Source organism: Falco biarmicus, chromosome 1 (genome assembly GCF_023638135.1).
Source record: "Falco biarmicus isolate bFalBia1 chromosome 1, bFalBia1.pri, whole genome shotgun sequence".
Classification (NCBI taxonomy): Eukaryota; Metazoa; Chordata; class Aves; order Falconiformes; family Falconidae; genus Falco; species Falco biarmicus.
In genome coordinates this window covers 114,277,060-114,299,556 of record NC_079288.1, presented here as the reverse complement: position 1 = coordinate 114,299,556, position 22,497 = coordinate 114,277,060, and the positions used below count along the sequence as shown (strand labels likewise).

The following is a 22,497-nucleotide window of genomic DNA, read 5'->3' as shown; positions in this document are numbered from 1 at the left end:
TGCCCCAAAACTTTGTGATTTCTTCAGAATGTGACATCACATTGCAACAGTCATCTTTTACAAACGTTATACTTACCTGCATTTAACGAAGGCAAGTTGTCTTTACCACTTATGCCTTCACTGGCTGTACATTCACGAACCAATGCACACTACAAAAGAAATGCAACCACACATGTAACACATTCAGTTGTTACAAGGAAATTCAGAACAGTTTATAAATGGCAGACTGAAAAATATCACTATCACTGATATTATAACTTCTCAACCCTTAATTATAATTTACATTTTTCTCCTTATATTTCTTTCCCAATATACTTCAACATAATGAGAATTAAAGCAGAGAAAATGGCAAGATCAGCTATTCCATAATAAACCAGAAAGGTTTCCTACCAATGCAATGGCAGAGGTTAAAATAATTTCTTACAGGTTCTGTGCTTTCAGAGTTGTCTTTAGACAAGGCAGTTTGCACATGCACAGTGTCAGTAAGCACTCCATGAATTTTTAAACAAGGGCAAAGCAGAAACCACAAAAAGTCTTTAAAATGTGCTTGCAGTTTGTGATTAAAGTAATTTGTTATAGAAGTGAATTGGAAGATTTCTTTTATGAGATTAGTGTATAAAATAAAAGTATAACAAGTTTATGGGAAAATCAACTGGTGCAATCCTATGTTAAATGTAGTAGGAAGTGTATTTTTAATGCCCCACCTCCCCCCACTCAGAAAAGACACCAGATAGCTTCTAAAGATGATAGGGAGCTCTGTTCCCAGGGCTTCCCCAGTTTCTGGATGTTCTGTTGCAGAGCTTGAAGCAGAGAACAAGATGTAGGATCACATAATCATTTAAGTTGGAAAAGACCTTTGAGATCATCGAGTCCAACCGTTAACCTCACATTGCCAAGCCCATCACTAAACTATATCCCTAAATGCTACACCTACGCGTCTATTAAACACCTTCAGGGATGGTGAGTCAACAACTTCCCTGGGCAGCCTGTTCCGATGCTGGAAAACCCTTCTGGTGAGGAAATTTTTCCTAATATCCAATTTAATCCTCCCCTGGTGGCAGTTGATATCTGAGATTGAATTTAACTATCACCTTACTCTTCCAGGAGTAATTCCCTGCATATAGTTTATCTAATGAGTTAGCAAAGCTAATTCAGAACTTATTTCTTAGAAATAATTCATGAACTCTACACTCTCACAATCTCATCCTCACTACGAACATATAAACCAAGACTCCATAAAACTAAAGATTCCTTTAAAGATCACAGAAAATAGAGCTGTCACAAGGTTGGTCTTTCCTGACAAGTATTAGAAACCCCTAGAAAGACACTATTAAAGCCTTCTTGCTCCCCAAGCTAGACACAGCTCATTAATCACATCTCAAATAACTGTGAATAGTCCCATTCTACATTTTGAAATCAAAGAACAGGGAAATGAAAGAGAAGGCTGAAAAAACAGTTCATGCTGCATATTGTAGTGGGTTTGTGTGGCAAGGTTTTGGTAGCAGGGGGGCTACAGGGGTGGCTTCTGTGAGAAGGTGCTAGAAGCTTCCCCCATGTCTGATGGAGCCAATGACAGATGGCTCCAAGAGGGACCTGCTGTTGGCCAAGGCTGAGCCCGTCAGTGAGGGTGGTAGATAATGTATTTAAGAAGAGGAAGAAGTTACTGTGCCACAGCGGCCAGAGAGAAGAGTGAGACTATGTGAGAACAACAACTCTGCAGCCCCCCAGCTGGGGCAGGAGGAGGCCGTGGGGGCTCCAGGCACTAAAGCAGCGATTCCCTGGCAGTGCCTGGTGGGGCAGGCTGTGCCTCTCAGCCCACGAGGGGCAGATCCCCCCCCAGCAGCCCCTGGGACCCCAAACCAGAACAGGGGGTGCCCGAAGGAGGCTGTGATACATGGGAGGGACCCACACTGGAGCAGTTTGTGAAGAACTGCAGCCCATGGGAAGGACTCACGTTGGAGAAGTCCATGGAGGACTGTCTCCTGTGGGAGGGACCCCACGCTGGAGCAGAGGTAGAGTGTGAGGAGGAGGAAGAAGTGGCAGAGACAACGTGTGATGAACTGACCGTAACCCCTGTTCCCCATGCCCCTGCACCACTGGAGGGGAGAGGGTAGAGAAATCAGGAGTGAAGTTTAGCCTGGGAAGAGGGGAGGTGTACGGGGAAGGTGGTTTTAAGTTTTGGTTTTATTTCTCATTATCCTACTCTGATTTGATTGGTAATAAATAAAACAAATTTCCTCATGTCAAGTTTGGTTTGCCTGTGACAGTAACTGGTGAGTGATCTCTCCCTGTCCTTATTTCAGCTCATGAGCTTTTAGTTATATTTTCGCTCCCCTGTCCAGCTGAGGAGGGCAGTGATGGAGCTGCTTCAGGGGGCACCTGGCCTCCAGCCAGGGTCAACCCACCACACATATCTTGTGGAAGTTTTATAGCATAAAACCAGAAAGATTTCATAGTGATTGTTGGCTTCTTTGGAACTGGTCCCACTGGTCCCTTGTTTTAAAAGGGCATTGAAGTACTCTGAGAAGAACGGTGAAAAAAAGTGTAAAAACTATCCTCAGAGTTTGGCCCAAAAAAGGAGACTGTTTTGGCTGAGTAGAAAAGATATTCAGAACAATGCCCTTTTCTCCAAAAATACATTCTTATATGTTACTTCCATACAAAAAAAATTGCAGTCCTTAATTTTACATTCCCTGTAGCATTATGTAAAATATCTTTTTTTTTTTTTTTTTCCCATGAAAAGCAGAATACACCATAGTGTATAGCAGTACACCATATTATTAGAGCTGCAAAAATTCTGTCAGTAAGAACAGGGCTGCAGAGGCAGACACCAGGAGGAAGCAACTCTGTACAGGTATGTCAGTTGCCATCAGTCAGGGATGCAGTTAAAGAGACCTTTTTATTAACTGCAAATCATTCAAACCCTGATGTCCTCATTCTGAGCAGTCATTTCTGAATCTCTCCCAAGCCCAAATCTCTTGCCATCATAGAGACCGCCCACCTGTTTCACCCTCCCTCCTTTGGTTCTCCATTCCTCTCAAATCCACTCCCTCCATATCTTCTCCAGCTCCAGCCTCCACTGCTTTTGCCTGCAACAGCTTGCCTATTTAAGAGCATTTTTGCTCTTTTTGAGCCCTTCTGTCCTTCTCTTGTCCTGAACCATGAGCACCCCAACTCAGAATCCCTACATACACCCTCCAGTCAATTCTGTCTTATGCTAGCACACTGAGGCACCATTGCTGCGCCACCCTTCCCACTGATTTTCCCCACCACTGTGTGCTCCCATGAAATGCAGCAGAACCTGCCCCTTTGGAAGGGGATTCACCTCTTCTTTGGCTTGCCTGTCTGTCATTCTTTCCAGGTTTTCAGTATTGTGGGCAGAGGTTGCACGTAAAAATCCACATGAACAGGACTTCAAGGGCAGAAAACAGAGCAACTGTCCAAGGGAAAAATAAGTCAGATTTATGTCATCTCTGGATGGACAGTTTTTTGATCAGGATTGATTAAATATGATCAGTTGAGGTCAAAGCAAGCTCTTTTCTTCCTAAAGAAGGGGAGGGACTAGGAAACTGAGGATAGAATATTACTGTGTACATTTTCATGAAAAACTATTTTTAGTTTAGGAAGATCAGGGAATTTTTTGTTTAAATTCTTAACCCAATTTGGAATTAGTAATGTAGGCATTTGGTACAGCTGATCATTCTAATTAACTTTGTGCAACGAACTGAGTTTCTACCTTTTGATCCTGGGCATCTGTTGTGATGTGGTCCGTTTCCCCATCTTCTAGCTCACCCATCTTCACAAGATTGACTTCAATGGTACCAACTGTCCTTCCACCATCAGAAGTCCTAGAAAAAAAACAACCCATGACATTGGGTCATTTGCAGTACTTTATTCCTTCAGTAAAAATATTGTCAGTAAACACTTAGTCCCCTCTCCATTCTGTATAGCTGCAGTCACCTGTATTGAACTTATTATTGACAGTCAAAAAAACAAATGCTAACAATAAGGCATGTTATATTTTCTCCAAGTTCCTTATAGCAATGAAAGTTTTCATCACGGAACTGAGGATGGGCAAGTGCTATAAATGGTGGAAGAATCCACGAACATTGCCAGTTTTCATTCTAGCCATTACTCTGTCTGTGGACCATCAGAGAAAGGACTGTAACGCTGTACCCGTATGCCACTTATGAACTGCAATCTCACTGCACAGTACACTGCTTTGTTTCCCAACATAATCTGCAAAGGAAGGACGTGCTTAGTATATTAATAAACCTCCTGCTAAACCAAAATAATGAAACTAATCTCAATATCACTTTTCCTTTTCTAGTCCCTCCACAGAGTAATTATTCAGCATCAGTCCCATGTCTTTAACTATATAGCAGAAAATAATATAGTTCCAGGTGAATTCCTTTATTATTACCTCCACAAATGGTTCAATTAAGCAAAAATAAGTAGCAATTCAGATTTCCAAACAAAAGCACTTCTCACTATCTTTTAGAAGAAACAAGGGTTTAAACTCCAAACAGATTTCACTGGCAGCTAAACATCAAGATTAATGGCACAGTCTATCTCCCCTGGCTTTTTTGAACAGCTGGAATTTTTGAAAGGAAGGAAAGAAGGGTAACAGATCATTTAATAATAATGAGGAAAGTATGACAACAGTCACCAAGCAAAAATCATCAAAAGGAAATGATGAGAGTAAGTTTAGCAGAATTGCAAAAGCACGGAGAGGAAGAAAAATGAAAAATGAGTTTGGGGCAATACTGTGTATAATCTCAGAAGCGAAGATGAGAAGTGATGAAGCAAGACGAAGGAATACATAGAAAAGAGACTAGAGGGCTGCCAATAAAAAAGAAAAAATTACCTTCACAAGCAGTAATACTAGAAAAAAAGTGTTTCCATTAAAATCTGCCACATACGTAGGGCAATCCTCGCTGGCAGGAAAGCATTAAACCCCCTCCAACTCAGACACCTTTCCAGAGCTTCAAAGAATAGTCCTCACGTTATATTAGTAAAAGAAGGAAATATTCCCCAACCACCCTCCTCCCCATTTCACCAGCCGGGAGACAGACTGCAGCCCGAGCAGCGGCTGCCAGACACCCCGACGCACAGCGCAATGCTGCATGGAGGTGCCCCCCCCAGTTCTGCTGGTGCAGGATGGCTCCATGCACCAGGTCCTGCTGGGAGCCCCCCAGCAGCACCATGCTGGCGCCCACCATCGTCGCCCGCTCTCAGGCAGGGCAGGTTCAGCTCAGCTTTGCCACGCTGACTTCTGCCATGCGCAGGCTTTCCCAGGGTACTTGCTCATGCCCCAGGACCCTGTCTCTGCACTGAAGTCCCCCAATTTTACACAATCTGTATTTCTGCATGCAGTATAAGGCCTTAATTAAGTCAAAGTATGCCGGCTCTTTACACTGACTAAAGTTAAGTGCATAGGTTAGGCTTTTCAGGCATGGCTACTTATTTATCATGCTAAATCAAAATTTTCATTTTTTACAGTAGAGTCTCAAAATATAGCTACCCCCAAGCTTCAAATTAAAATAATTATTTTGGTTGCAAATCATTATGCTTGAGTGTGCAACTCAGTAGAATACACTCATCTTGCAACTACACAAATTAAATACATTCTTATATAAAACCTTGCAAAATACACAATTCTTCATATTTTACATGTTTCACTACTTTATTTGCTATAAGCCAAATTTATTACCGAGACTAGAATAAAGGAATAATTAAAAATAAACCAATTCCAGATAGCCTTGCAACCAAAGGAGCCACATGAATTAGCAAAATGTACAAAAGAAAAGTAATGAGGAAGAAAGGGTTCGATGTCCAAAGGGTGTTTATGAGCAAAAAGACGTAATAATTTTGAAATACATGAGAACAACTTAAGCTTCTTCTGAAGGAAGAACATTCCTCTGAGTTGCTAATACTTAGTTATTTGACTTCGTTTTCTCTTTCATATGTCAAACCAGCACGCAAACTAGGCTACCTCAAAAAATGGACTACCACATTTCCAAGGAGAAAGGGAATACAACAGATGTTAGCCAGTCACATACACCTTTAAAAGTCAGAGTAGATGTGTGGTGATAAGACTGAATTTTTTTCAACAGCTTAACGTGTCCTGATCAAAGTGTCAGGTGGGTGACCTCATTGCTAGGCTGACTTCAGTACGCAACAGCATTGTGCTGTTACCCTGGTCTGAAACGAAAACATTGCATACATCTGACACCCAGAAGCAAAACCCTACCCATCCTTTTTTTAGGAAAGACATTTTTATAAGGCCAAAGAGACCTGAAAGTCTGAGACTGACCTACATAAAACAGATCTGATTTAAAATTACATCAGGGTAAGTTAAGATTATAAACAAATGTTGAGCAAAACAGCTGAATTTAAAAATGAGCTGATACAAGCCAACAAGGCATGTTGCTTGAGTAAAACAAAACAAAAATGGAAATGCCAATTATGTTTTCTCAGTCCTTGTCTCCCTTTCTTTAGAACATTAAATATTCCCAGTCATTGCTGTTATTAGAGGCTTGGCCTCAGTACAGCAGTGAGCACTGTACTGCTTGCCTGCACGAGTAGCAATACGTATTTGGAAGCTTTCTCCATACACATTTAGAAAAATGTGATTGATCTAATTTAACTTTATGGATTTTTTTTTCAATCATTTTTTTCTCAAAATCACTCCTGTTCTGGTCTAATACATACATAATATTACAATCTGAAACATGCAGTATCTGCAAGAGAAGGTAATGCAACAGAATAAACAGTGGGACTGTTGCATTGTAGTTGTACTCCCTCCTCCATTTCTCTTATTTTTGCACATGGAAGTATGAAACCACAGATTAAAAACAAAAAAACCCGGAGTTTCTTTTGAATTGTTACAGGCACATAAATCAACAAAGAGCTCTATAAATGCCCAGGGAGAAACCGCCATTAGCTGTGTCAGATGCTGTGAATTTAAAACACCACTGGTGCATGACAGTCTTCAAACTGACATGCCATGCATTTAAAACTTGCAAGCAACACCTCAAGATTAAAATTTCACTTGAAAGAAAATTAAAAGTGAGAAACCTAAGTGATGCAGTGGGAAAAATAATAATAATAATAAAAAAGCCTAGCAATCATACTTCAATAAGGTGAACATCTGTATTTTACTTTGCACTAGCAGAAAAAGTACTGCGCACACACACAAGCGTGTGTATGTATACACTTCACGCCATTTGCCTGGACAAACACGAAGAGACAATCTCACACATACACACCGTTCAACCGAGCATCAGGAGAATCATTAATTAGTTTTAGGATACTTCATAATGCATTAGGATAGAATCATCTTATTTGTTGTGGTTTAATAAAGCTGAAAAGCACACTCTGCACTCACATGGTGCAGTGCAGCCTGTCCCTACATCAAATTGCTTACAGTCATGAGCCACTATAGACCCGCAGGACAAAGGACTGCACCTTGACAAACCTGCATAGTATGGGACAGTGGCAATGGGGAATATGGCAGTAAGATTCAAAAAGAAGTGTCACTGTGCAGAAGGCCATACATGGGGCAAATTCTAGCTGGTTTACGGAGCTGGAAAATTACTCATTTTTTTAGCAGCTTGGCACAAGGAGCAACAATCACCTCATACCTTTCCACAGTGCATCCGCATTTGGAATATGGCTAAAGAAAAGAACACAAAGTGTTAGAACAGTGATTTCTAAACCAGATTTAGAATCCAGTGTCATCGGATGCAGACTTCGGCAGCAAAGCTGGCAATATTTCAGTCTATCCCTAACCCTTCAGTCCAACACGTCTGCATCCTGCGGTGCTCACTCCACCTACCACAGCCATATTCCTGTGACAGTCCACTTTTACCTAAGCTGGAGTCACCAAGGATTCATCTTCTGATGCACCTTGCAGAGGTGTTTCTGAGTGAAACAGTATATTTTGAACTTAAAAAAAAAATAAAATACTTCTATCAGTGTTAAAAACAGCATAGTTGCTCTACTCACTGAGCCAAACCCAGAGACTTTTGAAGCTATCATTGAAATCTGCTTAGGTTTACAACTGTAATTACTTACTAATGACTCTAATATTAAAGTTTATTATACACATGGCTTTCCTTACCACCTCAAGTCCTTAAAGGATCACCAGGTCAGTATCAGTTCCCTCAAATGTGAGGGAAGGAGCTAGCCAGCACTATCATGAGCAGCAGGAATATGTGCCCACCTTAATACTTTTGTTGATAAAAGCTCAACCCAGGCATCAAGAGAGAAAGAGCGGAAAAGCAAGTGAGTTATATGGACTGAGAGTAGCAGTCATTTGCCTCCAATGATGTTCTCATCAAATCTCATTGCTGCACATTGAATATGCAAATTTACGCCTGCTAATTGGTTCCCATGGCCATACCTTTCTTCCAAAAACAAAAACTCAAAAAAGGCTCGAGAACACAAAGAAAAATAAAGCAGACTGTGTACTTCCATAGCGACGTTAATTATAAATGACAAGGTGAGTGACTGCCTGAAAAGCAAACTGCATGCTTTCAGCCTACCAGGCAGCCCCTTTCTCCAATGCATAATACACAATAAATGTGATTAGTACAGACTAGCATACAGATTGTCATAAAATTAATTTCTCCACTGATTCTGAAATATTCAAGCACAAAACTACTATACTTGCATAGAAAAGTTTATTCCATGAAACGACAGTGGAGCCTATTGCAATCAATACTGTTCTTGAACAAGTCCACCGGTAAATAACATACTGTTGCATTCAAAGGTAAATAAAGTTTTGCGCTGTTCAACTCCACTCAGTTCTCATTATCTCAATGTATGGTTGATTAAGCTTCATGTCAAAACAAGTTTCACCAAAACTGTACAGGAGATTTGCCTGGCTTATAAAGCCAAGCCATTTTTTACTTGCTTCCTGCGGTGGGTGGATGATATGACATGAAGTAGCCAAGAAACAATTTCAGCACGGAGACCAAGTAAAACTAGTTGTAGGCAGACTTGCACTGAATTTTAATAGGGAAAAGCAGCTAAATATATAGTATTTTATAGTCATCATTTGCTAAGGAAGTTATATGTACATAAACGACTGCAAAATTTAGTGTGCTGCTCTCAAATTCTCTCTAGTTAAACACTGTGAATGTAACTACTACTGAAGTGCAGCTACACGTCTTCTGGCCCGCTGAACTACAAGGTACTTGGACAACAGTCTTAGGAGGGAGGGAAATTGGGGGGACTTTCTTTAATGGAGTCTTGGAGGGTTTCTTTTTAACTTTTCAAAAATAGCTATGGTTTATCTCCTTTATTTAAAGGTAAATAGGTTTGGTCTTTCCCTAGATTAATGAAAATAAGACAGCAAAAAAAAATTAATCAGATTGACAGATATTGTCCAAGAGGTCAAGTAGAGCCACGTGTTTAAAGAAAGTCTATATTGTACACAATTGACAGACACCCACAGGCACACTATCTTAAATAATCTGTATAATTCATGCACTTCATCCTAGTTCTTGTTTTTGTATGGTTAGCTCCATTGCTATAAAGTTCCTGCTTACAGGGGCCAAGAGAGGCAAGTGGTATTGATATTACCCTTGTTTCATATTGAAGTAGCCTATTTACACTTTTGAACTGTCTAAGAGGAGTATCTCAGATATCTCAGACCGATGGACTTTATTTTTACAGAAAGCACAAAAGAGCACTATTATCTTTTTTCTTTGCTGCTTCTTACATGTAACTTACTGGAAATCATACCAAAATCAGCCAAGCTAAAAGGGACCTTTCCTGGAAACATGGCAAACTACCACCACAGGGGAAGCAGCTAATGGAAGTTCTAACTGCTAGCCCTTTACAAAAGGCCATAGACCTCAACCAAGCCAAAAACACATTATACTGTTCTTAAAAGAAAGTTATGGCAAAAAGATTCTCTAACCTGAACTTAAAATACAAAGCAACTATAAAAAAATCCCAAACATAAAACTGGAGAAGGCCTTTTTACAAGGGCATGAAGGGATAGGACAAGGGGGAATAGCTTGAAACTGAAAGAGGGTAGATCTAGATTAGATATTAGAAAGAAGTTCTTCACTGTGAGGGTGGTGAGGCACTGTCCCAGGTTGCCCAGAGCAGCTGTGGGTGCCCCATCCCTGGCAGTGCTCACGGCCAGGCTGGATGGGGCTGGGAGCAACCTGGGCTGGTGGGGGGTGTCCCTGCCCGTGGCAGGGGGCTGGAACTAGACAATCTTTAAGGTTCCTTCCAACCCAACCCACTCTATGACTTTATGATTCTAATTACTAAATTAGCAATCAGTATACCTAACTCTCATTTACAAAGAAAAAAGGATGTATGATAGCTTTTTTTTTGTAATTGGATACACTGCAACATATAGTCAAGAAAAATTCTGCTACTGAATATGGCTTTTGTTTTACTGAATAGCCCATTTCATCCTGTTCTCCATCATAATCCTTTGAGAAAGCTCGAAACAAATGGCATTGCATTACCGTTATAAAATGAAACATTTAGGCCTATAGAATGTATTTCTGATTTCTGTTTTTATAAATTTCATACTGGAAACTGCAATCCCATGTCTCTAGTAACTAAATTCCTCTGCCAACAACGGTTGTGTACATTGTGAACATCGGAGCAATCCTACAAATTGACTTGTTCAGGTTTTGATGATTAGATATAGGTGCACACATCTAAAGTAAACACTCAGCCATCAGTTTAGGGCACCTTTATAGAGAAGAAATGACAATCAAAATAAAAACTTCTTTTGCAGTGGTTTCGTAACTTGTGTCCCTAAGCACTATTAAGGTACAATGGTGGGGAAAGGGAAAACATAGACTACAGTTTGTAAAGGAATTGTACATATATGCCAGCCCCCCAGAAAATAACTGAGAAAAATGCAAGAATATTCCTTTACAAACACTTTTATATTGTTACATTGTGCCTCAGAAAGACAATGGCAAGATAATATCAACTGGGGAAAAAAAAAAAAAGTGAAAAAGTAATCAGATTCTATAATTGAGCCAATATTTACAGGGCACACCACAGAGCTATTTCCAGATCCTTAAATCTCTACTTCAGATCTAACAAAGGAGGATCTCAAGGCCTTTGGTATATTCTCTGTCCTCCTGAAGTGTACTAACATAATAGGACAATTAGAAAAAAGCAAGTTTAGGTTAGTAGACTGCTCTGGTTAAACTGCCATTGAAGAAACGTGGATCATTTCTACTGATTTTGTGCTGCTGAATATCCATGATCAGGAAACAATCCCACATTTAAAACGTTAGGATTTTTTTCTTTAAAAAAAATGTAACTAAATAAAACCTGCAACATAATGTGTCTGCAAATTAATTTGAGTTGGCACAATATTTGTCTTCTAGTGTTAGCTGCACGAAGAGGACATACAGTACTAAAAATATTAATTAAAAGCAAATCTGAAAAGGCTTAGAAGTTCAGCTGAAATTAACCTGGCAATCTGTCATCTATTGCTTATAAGTTATCTATCCGAACTTCTTGTTTACAAATTAGATGAGTGAGATACAAAATACTTATTCTGAAACTTTCCTGAAATTTTACATTCTGTCAATTATTATGACATCTGTCAGAGGCATTCTTTCACATCAGGTTTTCAATCTGTCAATGAGAGAGGCAAAGTCTGTCCTAAAGAACTTGAGACAACTCGAAATTCTATAAGAACACTAAGTTAGTGTTTGTTTTCCTAGCCATACATTTCCACAGAGACTAGTCAATTCACATTTTATCCCATCGGGTTTGTTTGTTAGAAAACAAAGGTATCTGCTTTTTAGGCAGGGCATTTTCTGCGTTTGGGAGAAATTAAAATCAAGGCATTTTGTTAACTTTGCCCTGTAAACTGCACACACACGCAAACACTATTGTTATGATAGGGAGACAGGTGCAGTACTAAACCAAAATACTTCAAGAAGTTTCTGTTTCCAGAAAAATGCAGTGTCCTTGACATAGCGACAGTACTACAACATCACTGAATGGACTGTAAATTGGGCTTTCAGTGAAATCAAGGCTGGCTTTGTGTGCACAGGATAAAGAACATAACACAACTTTTCTACAGAGCATAAGTACAATACCCCTGGCAGAACACATCCCAATATCTCATTTTTCCTAGTCACAGCTTCTTTCCTCCCAAAATTTTGCCTATGTAGAAACAGGGTGAGTTTAGGCAGTTGCTCTGTGAAGCTTACCTGTGCCTACCCAGTAATCCCAAATAAGCCTCCACTGTGGTTGCAAAAATGAGCTCACCAAAATCCCTGCACTGTATAAAGCCCAATTAATTCATTCTGAAAATCACCACCTAAACGGTTTCCCCTAACCTTCAAAAAGTTTTGATTTGTGTCTTGATTCATCTTAAGCCGCGCATATCAGCATCAGGGGTGAAACCAGGACTTTCTTCTTCGGTGCACAGCTTTAAGAAATATTAGCCCAGCCCTAGTTTTTGAGTACTGGCTCTGACTCTCCTGTAGCTCTGTGTCACTAACTGGAATTGCACATCCACTCCCTCTGCTCTTTGAGTTTGGCTGCATATAAGAATGAGTTTAGGATACTGCAACCAATTCCACATGAAAGAAGCCTTGAGTCATTAAGTCCACCATCTTTAAATATGCTTAGTCATCAAGCCAGCAAACTGTACAATGTTAATTCTTTAAATCACACGCATCAAATGAAAGTGAGAACCTATTCTCCTTTCTAAAGGAAACTCTGAAAGAACATCCCCCTACTTCAAGTTCTCTGCAATTCTTGTAACCTTTTCTAATCTGACACATGGCAAGCTCCAGCCTAAAGAACTGGTATTTCATTTTGACTTTGCACATGGTATAAATAGAGGCACTTCAAGCTGACATCTAATGTACCTGAAGTAATACCAAGTTTCAAACACAGTTAAGCAGCAATCACAGAATCATGGAATCACTTAGGTTGGAAAAGAGGTTTAAGATTACCAAGTCCAACTGTTAACCTCGCATTGTCAAGTCCACCACTAAACCATGTCCCCAAGTGCTACATCTACATGTCTTTTAAATACCTCTAGGGATGGTGACCCAACCACTTCCCCGGGCAGCCTGTGCCAATGCTTGATAACCCTTTCAACAAATAATTTTTTCCTAATATCCAATCTAAACCTCCTCCAGTGCAAAATGAGATAATTTCCTCTTATCCTACCTCTTCTTACCTGGGAGACGAGACTGCCACCCACCTTGCTACAACCTCCTTTCAGGTAGCTGTGTAAAGCAATAAGTTCCCCCATGAGCCTCCTTTTCTCCAGGACAACTCCAATTCCCTCAGCCACTGCCCATATCAATTGTTCTCTAGACCCTTCACCTTTTTTGCTTTTTGGCTCTTCTTTAGATGCAAAATGCCATGGGTTATTAATTCAACACAGTTTACAACAGAGGAAAAACATTTACCTGAGGGTAAGGGTCAACTGTTGCTCCTTTGACTTTACCAAGTCTCCTACTCTAAAAGTTGTACAGCCCAGGAAGCTTCTCTACAAAACAAAGCAGAAAGAAAAGATAACAACTCCATTAGTTTTTGAAGTTTTAATTGTTTTCTTATTTGGTCTCACACTTTGAAATCTTTCTTTGGTACACAGAAAAATATTACATTCCAATATACTAGTTTGACACACTACCCAGCAGAAATTTTTTATGCACCTGTAGCATGATTATCAGCAAATTGTTAAACTCTGGTTTTATGGACAGGAACCTCTCTCTTTTTCATTAAGCACAGTCTCACAACCTGACAAAATAACAGGTTGTAAAATGTATAGTCACAGGAAAACTATTCAGTGCACTTGCATTCTGCATCTTCTTTCTGTATTTCTCTAGGTTACAAGAAATGCTAAATTTTCAGCGTGTTACCGAAGTTGTTCTTGCTATGGTTTTTCCTCAAGCCTTAGGCACTACCGTCTATGTATTCCAAAGACGAATGTATTTACTAAGAAGGTATTTTTACACTGAGTTCAGCACAAGTTTATTAATAGAAATGTTACATTCCTCTAGCTTACAGCAGTGCCTTTTTCCTTTATTTCCATTGTAAGGTGGACCTATTCATTGCAGTACAAGTGCAGAGAAATGTGCTAGTGAAATTAGAATGTCTACAGTTTAATTAAGCTACACCACTGTATCTTCTCCTTCTATCAAAATCACCTTCACACATTACCAAGAAAACAATGCAAAGACGAAAACAAATGCATCTTCTTTTCCGTTTTTGCTATTTTTTAACCCCTGTTCACATCCCACTGCACATTGCTAAAATCTCATTTGGTCAACATGGCCAACAGTAGTATTCTTGCCCTGGGAACAACAGGAAAGAAAACTGGTGCACAGCCAACTTCTATCCATTTATCTTTCAAATATACAACTCAATATCACTAGCTCTGAACAAATAATAATGAGGTCATAAAACTACATTGAATTTTTGCAAGAATACGATAAGAAGTACCCGAAGACTGGTTTTATTACATTACACTAATTTTACTCTACTGTTGGACTGGCAAAGCAAAATTCCAGGCTAAACCATATATGTTCTTGGATATACAATTTAAAGAAGAATCAAGTTGCTCTGAGTCAACACAGGCTGCATGCAGAAAGCAACTATCCCCTTCAGGGAAAAAGAGAATTTGTTGCTACTGAGAAGCGTAACTTACTCTGGAGAAAAAGCCCTGCAGCCTGCTTGATAGATAATGAGTGTTTGAATGCTAACAATAAAGCTTTACAATAAGATAGGTTTTCTTGCATATAAAATGTACAGTTCAAATGACAGTTCTTATTTTAGGTAAGCATCAACACTGGTCTCCAGTTTGGTAAACTAAGTGACCTGTTATGGCCCATTCCTATCAATGACACAGGCTTAAATTTCCTGTGCGCTTTGGTTGGCACTTAAGCAGCAAAGGAAAAAAAATGAAGTGGAGAGTCTAGGGAAAGCTGGGAAAACAGTGGACTTGGGAAGTGCTGAACAGGAAGTAACAGGGGGAAAAAACCGTATAGGAAATACATAGAGAAAAATACTGCAGCTGTACAAGCAAAGATCATGGTTAGTTTTCACTGCCAAAATGAAACAAGTATTTTTACAAGAAATATGTCAGGTGTGACACATGATGACGCACAGCCTTGCTAAAGTGAACATACAGGTATTCTGTTTTCCTTTAGATCAGTCAACATGACTGTTTTTTCACTAAAACTTTATGGTGGCACATTTAGCTCAGATTAGTTATCTCCTTAGAAAAGTATATCCTTAGTCTAATAAGAACCCTTCCTACAGCACAACATCTGTAAAGCAGCCTTTATTCTGGCATTTTGTGGCACGTGATTGCTTGTATTTGCAACCTTACCATTTGGAAAGAGGGAGAGGAATATTTGGAATGAAACTGATTAGGAGTTATTTGCAAAATTAAATAAAATCATGAATGATCCCATGACCCAAATGAAGAGAGTTATGCTAATGTTCAAGGGGTCTAATTTCAAACAATGCTGGAGAATACTTTTTCCATACCGATATAGATACAAATAGTCTACCCTGGGGCCTGAACTGGCAGCCTACAAACCAATCTAACTTTGCACAGGTGACTTGGAGAGGCTTCAAAAGTAGGCTTTAAACAGAACTGGTGCCATAATACTAATTACAGAGTAATGCTCCTCTTTAATTTTGCTAGTGGGGTACTTAAAATTATACATCTTAAAATATGTGCCTTGAGTAGTTTGATGAATAATCTCAGTCAGCCAAGGAGAAAAGTCTCTACAATAGCGATATGAGAAGTTGAAACACAGTGATTATTTCACTTAGATTGAACTTGCTGCCAAGCTATAGATTTTTCAAACACTAGCTGAAGTCCAGGAAAATATGCCAAGGAAGCCCTGGTAATGCAGGAAAGTTAACACCTTAGGCTAAAAATGTTAAATTCCAGTTATTTTAAATGTTTGCAGACACACGTCTTGACACCTGCACCAGATGGTGTTTGTTCTTTTATTCAGCTCTAGCAGGACCAACATTTCCCACCCTAGGAAGTTCTAGCCTTCTCAAACCCAGAAATGACAACCCAATACCTTTGCCAGAATTTCTACAGACCTACACTGAAAAATTGGCTCTCCGTACGTCACCAGTGTAATTTCTTAAGGCAAACCCAAAGCCAACCCCCACAGCAGAACTTTTTATACTCTGCACATGAAAACCATAAGGCCAGGCTCATTGAGGCAAAGTGATTCCAAGCTCAATCTTGTCCAGACTGCTTGTATGGCAGTAGCAGGAAGTCTAGATAGTGATGCTCGCCACAGGATAATTTCCATTGAAAAAGATTTTGAAGAAATACGTGAATGGGATTACATCAATCACTGAGACTATTTCTTCTGCCTCATTTTTTTTATTCATTTTACCCAGCTTCTGCTATTAAAAAAGCTAGCCAACTCCTGTTTAGCAGTTAGGCAGAACACCATTTCACTTCATTGGGTGTCTGTATCTACTGATGAGGTTAAAAAGGTCAATTAATGAAAAAAATTTGCTTACTCCAACATCAGCTCGTGGCTCCTTGTGATCAGGTAGGACACTGGTGCGGACCTGAGAGGGGGAGAGGAAAAAAAAGGCAAAAGAAACATTACTCTTTTGTTGTTACTTTCCAATAAGAACGAGATAAGTGCTCATGCACCTTTTTCCTCCTCATACCTTCTGCATTTTGGAGGTAAATTTAAAGGGAGGTATATATAATCAAAACCCAATTAATTAATAATTTAAGCACAATATTCTTCCAGTTCCTGTGGAGAAAGTCTCTCACCACTACCCATTTATCATTCTGAACTTTCTTGATTCTCTAAAGGGAGAAAAGTTGTGCTCAGTTGTTCCTTTCCTAAAATAAGACTCTTTGGCTCTAACTTGAATGCCAGAGTCTTTCATCTAGAGTTGTTATCTCGAACCAAAATTTTCAACCACAAATGAAAGAACAAAGTACATAAAAAATATTTCCCAAAATACAGTACAGGTTTTCAGGGGGGTAGGTTTAGTGTCTACATGATTTTACTGTTGAATTTTGAGTTGTTGAATGAGAACAGAGAACTGATTAAACAGTAAAATTGAGACAGAAAAAGTACAAGGCAACCTCTGTAACACCCCCTGACGTGGCCTGCCTGAGCCAAAACAGCCCGTTGCATTAGCTTGCTGGTAAAAAGGATGCCAGCTTCAGCAACACACAAGGGAGGCATGTACTGAGCATTCACATCTGTTTGATTACCTAGCCTAAATAACAGATATTCATTTACAGCACGGCCACCTAAGGACAAATTTTTGGCTTGATTTCAAAACAAAACTCAAACTCATTTTGCAAATCTTTCAGCGAAAGACTTGTTTTGTCCCATGCCCTCAAACGTGTCCCTCAATAATTTTATTCTAGCTGCAACTTACCACACAAAAAAGAAAACCCTCCCTCAAAACAAAGATAATTTTGTCTCTTTGTTATCCTAAATACAACATATTGTTAGAAACAGCTAAGCAAAAATCTACCACAGAGACATGACCAAAGAGAACCATAGCTTTTCTCAGTCAGTTCTTATTCCTTGATTCTCTACAGTGAGAAATATAGTTTTCCCCCCCAAAAGCCTGAAGATAGTAAAGAAATGCTATAATCAATTTAATGAGGATCAGCATATTTTAGAAATTTGTGGGAGTCCTCATTTGGATGTAATTTTACATTTAGATTTTTTTCCACTAGTATAACATTAGCAACTCCAATATTTGGCTACAGAACACTAGCACAAACTTTTTTAAAATACCTTAGGGCACGAATGAAAATACAATTACTGATATTTCCTTGTTGGTGATACTTGACTTGCCCTTTTGGGGACTGGGGAAATTGGGGAAATAACTTACAGCAAATGTGTTTCTTAAAAAAACAGAAGGAGTATCAACGCCACTCCACAAATTCTACATCATTTTAAGATGCTAAAAAGCTGTTCTATACGCTAGCCTCAAATAGGTAACATACAGCCCAACATGGAAGTGTGGTATTTCCATTTTCTAGTTATTATGGATATTTATTCCAGAAACATGAACAAATGAGGAAGATTCATTCTTAAATTATCATCACTGTTTATAAGATGCGTTTGTAAGGCAGTAGTAGTTCAGTAAGTATTTTAAAACATGTGTAATTGTTTTTGCATGATCCTAAGGCGTGCTTTAAAGCAAGAGGAAGTCCAAGTATCTTTTATGCTTATTGGAATCAATGGAATACACATACATTTAGAACTATAGAAAATTCATTCTTTCATTCATTCATTCTTTTGCTGAATAAAGTCTCAGTTCAGGAGAACTTATTTTTGTTTTTCTGACCCAGCAGAGAAGTGGAAAAGGATGGCAACACCTGAAAAACCTACAGTATAAGCCTTCCATATAAGAAAAACTTATTTCATAATTCCAAATGGAGTTAAATATGGAAAGAAATTCTGTTGCCTGTTTGAAGTTCCAAGCTCAATTTCATTAGTGTCACAATGAGAAGAGTAAAAAAAGTATCCACAAGCTTCAGTTTTCATTTCTAAAACACTTTTCAGTTCAGTTACATGGTTGTTTGTTTATTTTCATTTGGTTTTAACCACTTTATAATCAGTAGTCATATAGCCAAACGTACAGAAATACTACATTTAGTGGGACTGGCATTACACTGTGCCTCTCTTCTCCCTGAAATATGCTTCTTTTGAAAGCAAACTGGAATTTTTAATCCATGTGTGTGTAAATATATTTTATTTAGAAACAGGTTTAAAATACTCATTAAAAAGAGAAGTCGTACATGTGTATGTACATACATATATGGGAGTTATAACCTGGTCTGTTCCATGTTGTCTGTTGATTTGAGTTTCCAAACATACTTTAACTCTCAGAATACTGCAGTTATCAGAGTCCCATTATGAGATGCCCACATATGCCCAAGTAAGCATCACTACACATGCACAAAGACAGCTTGGCACCAAATAAAAAACATAAGAAACAGCTCAACTCAGGTCCCGATCAACAAAATGAAAGAGGAAGAAAAAGAGAAATACAGGGATTTGAAGGAGTAAATATTCTCCTAGTGCATTACCTGATTAAACAAGCTACTGTACTTTTTAAAAGTCTGCCATAAACCAACTTTTTCCTAATGGCCCCAACAGTATTCTAAAACAACTACAAAACATATATACAAACAAAAAGTCAGATTTTAATCTCAAGCATCTGTTATTCTGATAGAATTTCAGTTTTCTCATTATTTGCTCTAAATTTTCCTCAGCTAAATGCAAACCTCTGAACTGTGAGTTTATTCAGAACTGGGGTAAGACTGAACTTCCCTGAAACAACACACGTTACAGCCCTATCTTCCCAGACAAGAGATGTATGAAGAGATCAAAAACGAAAGCAAGAAAGACAGCTTGTGACCTAGGTCAAACGCAAAATATTTTTGACAAATATTCATTCCAGTGATTTAGCTTGTAGAACAATACGGTTATCTTGTATACAACAGCCTGTCGTACCAGGAAGAACTCTCATGCACTAGAGTGGATATTCATGATACATTTCATTTTCTTTAAATCTCATGTAGAAGAATATAAAATGAGTAGCTATCCTTACACTTCTAGCGTATTTATCACAGACCTACCTAAGTGTCAAATTTCACCAGGCCTAAATGTTAAATTCAGCTTTAATTAACTGTCCTTTCTATAAGGCAGCTTTATATGATTAAAAAGAACATTTTTTTCAGTCATTCATGGTAGTCTAAGCCACTTCTACACAGGCTGTCAAAGTTCAGAAGACTGAATCACTACTGAAACTTTTGTGCCTGCCCTTAAAGCGTTTGCATTTCAGTTTATGCTCAAAGGCCACATTCAGAAGGCACTTCAATTTTGCAAAGAAATAATGCTAGATCCTTTTATCACTTATTCTAGATTTACCTCATCAGATCACTAGTGGCTTCCAGGGACTGCCCAGTACTTACCTTACTGCTGTTGGCTGCTCAAATGCACTATTCTGTCACCACTGTTATATGCTCCCAGCATCTAACAAGAACTAGGTACACACCACATCAGGCAAAGCACAGGGTAAGAGAGACTACTGAGTCACTGAAAATTGACTTACACTCTTTTCATATGCACCTTCCAGGAAAGTATTCACAATTTCACTCCCTCAGTATAACTCTGGCAGTTGTATAGGAATGCAACGTGTGGAGGCGACTTTACCTTTATGTTACCTGGAAGCGCTCTGGGACAGTGACCATCTGCACTTTTCCTCTCCCCCACAGGCCCTTTTGCACAGAAAGCAAGCACTGAACTCTGCTAACACAGCCACCACAGCTCCACAGATGACTGCTATGGATGGTCCCCATCCTCACCACCACCTTCTGCCTGCCAGCCATGGGGCACCACTCATCAGAGTTGGGGAGTAACTATATTTATCGTAGATTCTCAGTCAGAGAAGTTGTAGCTTCATGTGTATGTGCTGGATGAGCCAAGAACACTGAAATTGTTACTAGGTTCTGCAACAACATTGATCAGCTTTTATAGGATAGATCCCATTCCGGTGCATGCAGCAAATTCATTTTTAGAAGATATTGATGAGACACTGCACATTTACCAGCTATTTATTTTCATCATATAGATTAACAGTTTGCTAAATAGTTCAATCAACGTAGCATAGTCAGCAAAGTAAAACACTTCCATCAATATTTTGTTGGATACCTGCTTAGTGGATGGACAACAATGCCAGCGGAGTAATTTTCCAGCCTGCAGTGCATAATTATTTCTAAGAGTCCATATAAAGCAGAAAATAAAATCTTTTTCCAATAGGCATATATGTGGTATTGCATGGTTTACAGTTCCAGTGGAAAAGTTGCTATGTGGAGACATGAGCAAATGTTAAAATTAAATTAAAGATGAAAAGTAAAGGGAACATAAGCTATATCGACTCCACAGCAATGCTTTTGCAGCAGTATAATATATATAATGTTGATTATAAAATAATAAAAGAGAAAATAAAATTTATAAAAGAATATGTATCTATTTCCCTGCTATATGTATGTCCTTATTATTTGCTGTATACCAAGTGACAGTTTCAGCTGTTTATCTGAAAGGGTCAATAGAAGGGCAGGCGTATCTGCATACGGCTGGATACTTTTTATAGGCAGTGCTTGATTGTGACTCGTGGAGTGTGGAGTCAGAATCATTCATCTGTGCAGCACTGAGACTATGTACTACCTCCAGGCACACTTTTCAAGAACTAATATGAGGACAATGGAAAAGACGAACTCCTCCGTCTCTAAGAATCATCATAAACCTGCTTTGCTTGCCATCTTCTCTACAAGTATCTTTCTCTTCTCTGCATAGGCTGCATCTTGGTACGCTTTCTAGAGAAGAGTACAGACACATGGCACAAAACAAACATGAGGAGATCCCCCTGAGCAAAGTCTGAGGTTAGAAGAATTTAACAGCTTATGTAGGTACATAACTAGGTGTATGAATAACAAGCAGAAAACCACCTAAGCCTTGAGTATTTGATTACAAATACAGTTTTGTTTATTTTTTACAGCTTGTGCATATGAGCAGAACTGCCTTCAAAAAACTGAAAACCACCATTCAGAAATAAGATTACATTGGAACTCTCTCTGTATTGAGTGCATCACAAAAAACCTTTGCAATTTCCAAATGGAAGCTGGAATAGCCCAAGTGTCAGAAAAATCTATATATTATGAGTGCTTCGGGACATGCTACAGAGAGTCAGATCACATCCAGCAAGGCTTATTAACTCGGCATAATTGCCAGCCATACCCGAGCTGAACTACCTTGCACTGCGCCTCCACGCAAAACGATACCGACCGTATCCATACAGCGTCCCACTATAGCTCATGTGCCAGGAGGAAGTTACAGTGTGGGTACAGGGCCCAAGTCAGCATGGCTCAAAGCTTCAGCTGCTGACACTCAAGTCTGCAAATTACCAAACACTAATATAAGGACTGTGCAGAAGCTGTGCTAGGAGGGAAAAAGGCAGCTCCTGTTAATGGTCTTTCCTCCACAAAGCATTAAGATCACATACACTGCTGCTTCCGCAATATGTTCCAAAGCTGAAATACACAGGTGAAAACCACACATTTTAAACAACCTCCCTAGGTCTGGGTCTATTCTCTTCCACAGCTATTCATAAGATAAATAACTAGTCCCTGAGGGCAAAGTCCTAAGTTTGATTTATCTCTTGGAGTCAACGTAAATATGAAGAAGCTATCAAATCTGTCCATATAAATCTAAATAACCTTCAATATGTTTTCAGCGTATGCAATCAAAAAATGAAAGGAAGAAATTGTTTATTTACCTTGTTAATGTAGTACACAGCATGAGCACAAGAATCAATTTTTTTAACCTATTTGAGACAGCTTTTTTTTCAATTCCACTCAGAAAGATCTGTCAACTGTAAGGTTATGCGTGAGATTAAAAGTGACAAAGGAAACCAGACTTTATAAATTAGAGATAA

The 22,497-nt window shown here is 39.0% G+C and overlaps 1 protein-coding gene across 3 annotated transcripts in view; it reads right to left on the bottom strand.

The window, feature by feature from the left end:
- INPP4B (inositol polyphosphate-4-phosphatase type II B) overlaps positions 1-22,497 on the bottom strand; it is a 213,017-nt gene that overhangs the window by 121,614 nt on the left and 68,906 nt on the right. For all 3 annotated transcript variants that reach the window (XM_056362789.1, XM_056362797.1, XM_056362787.1), the window contains exons 5-8: positions 16,531-16,581; positions 13,437-13,516; positions 3,737-3,848; positions 77-149 (exon numbers count right to left, since the gene is read on the bottom strand). In XM_056362789.1, the coding sequence (XP_056218764.1) occupies positions 77-149; positions 3,737-3,848; positions 13,437-13,516; positions 16,531-16,581 (316 nt within the window). The remainder of the gene's footprint in view (positions 1-76; positions 150-3,736; positions 3,849-13,436; positions 13,517-16,530; positions 16,582-22,497) is intronic.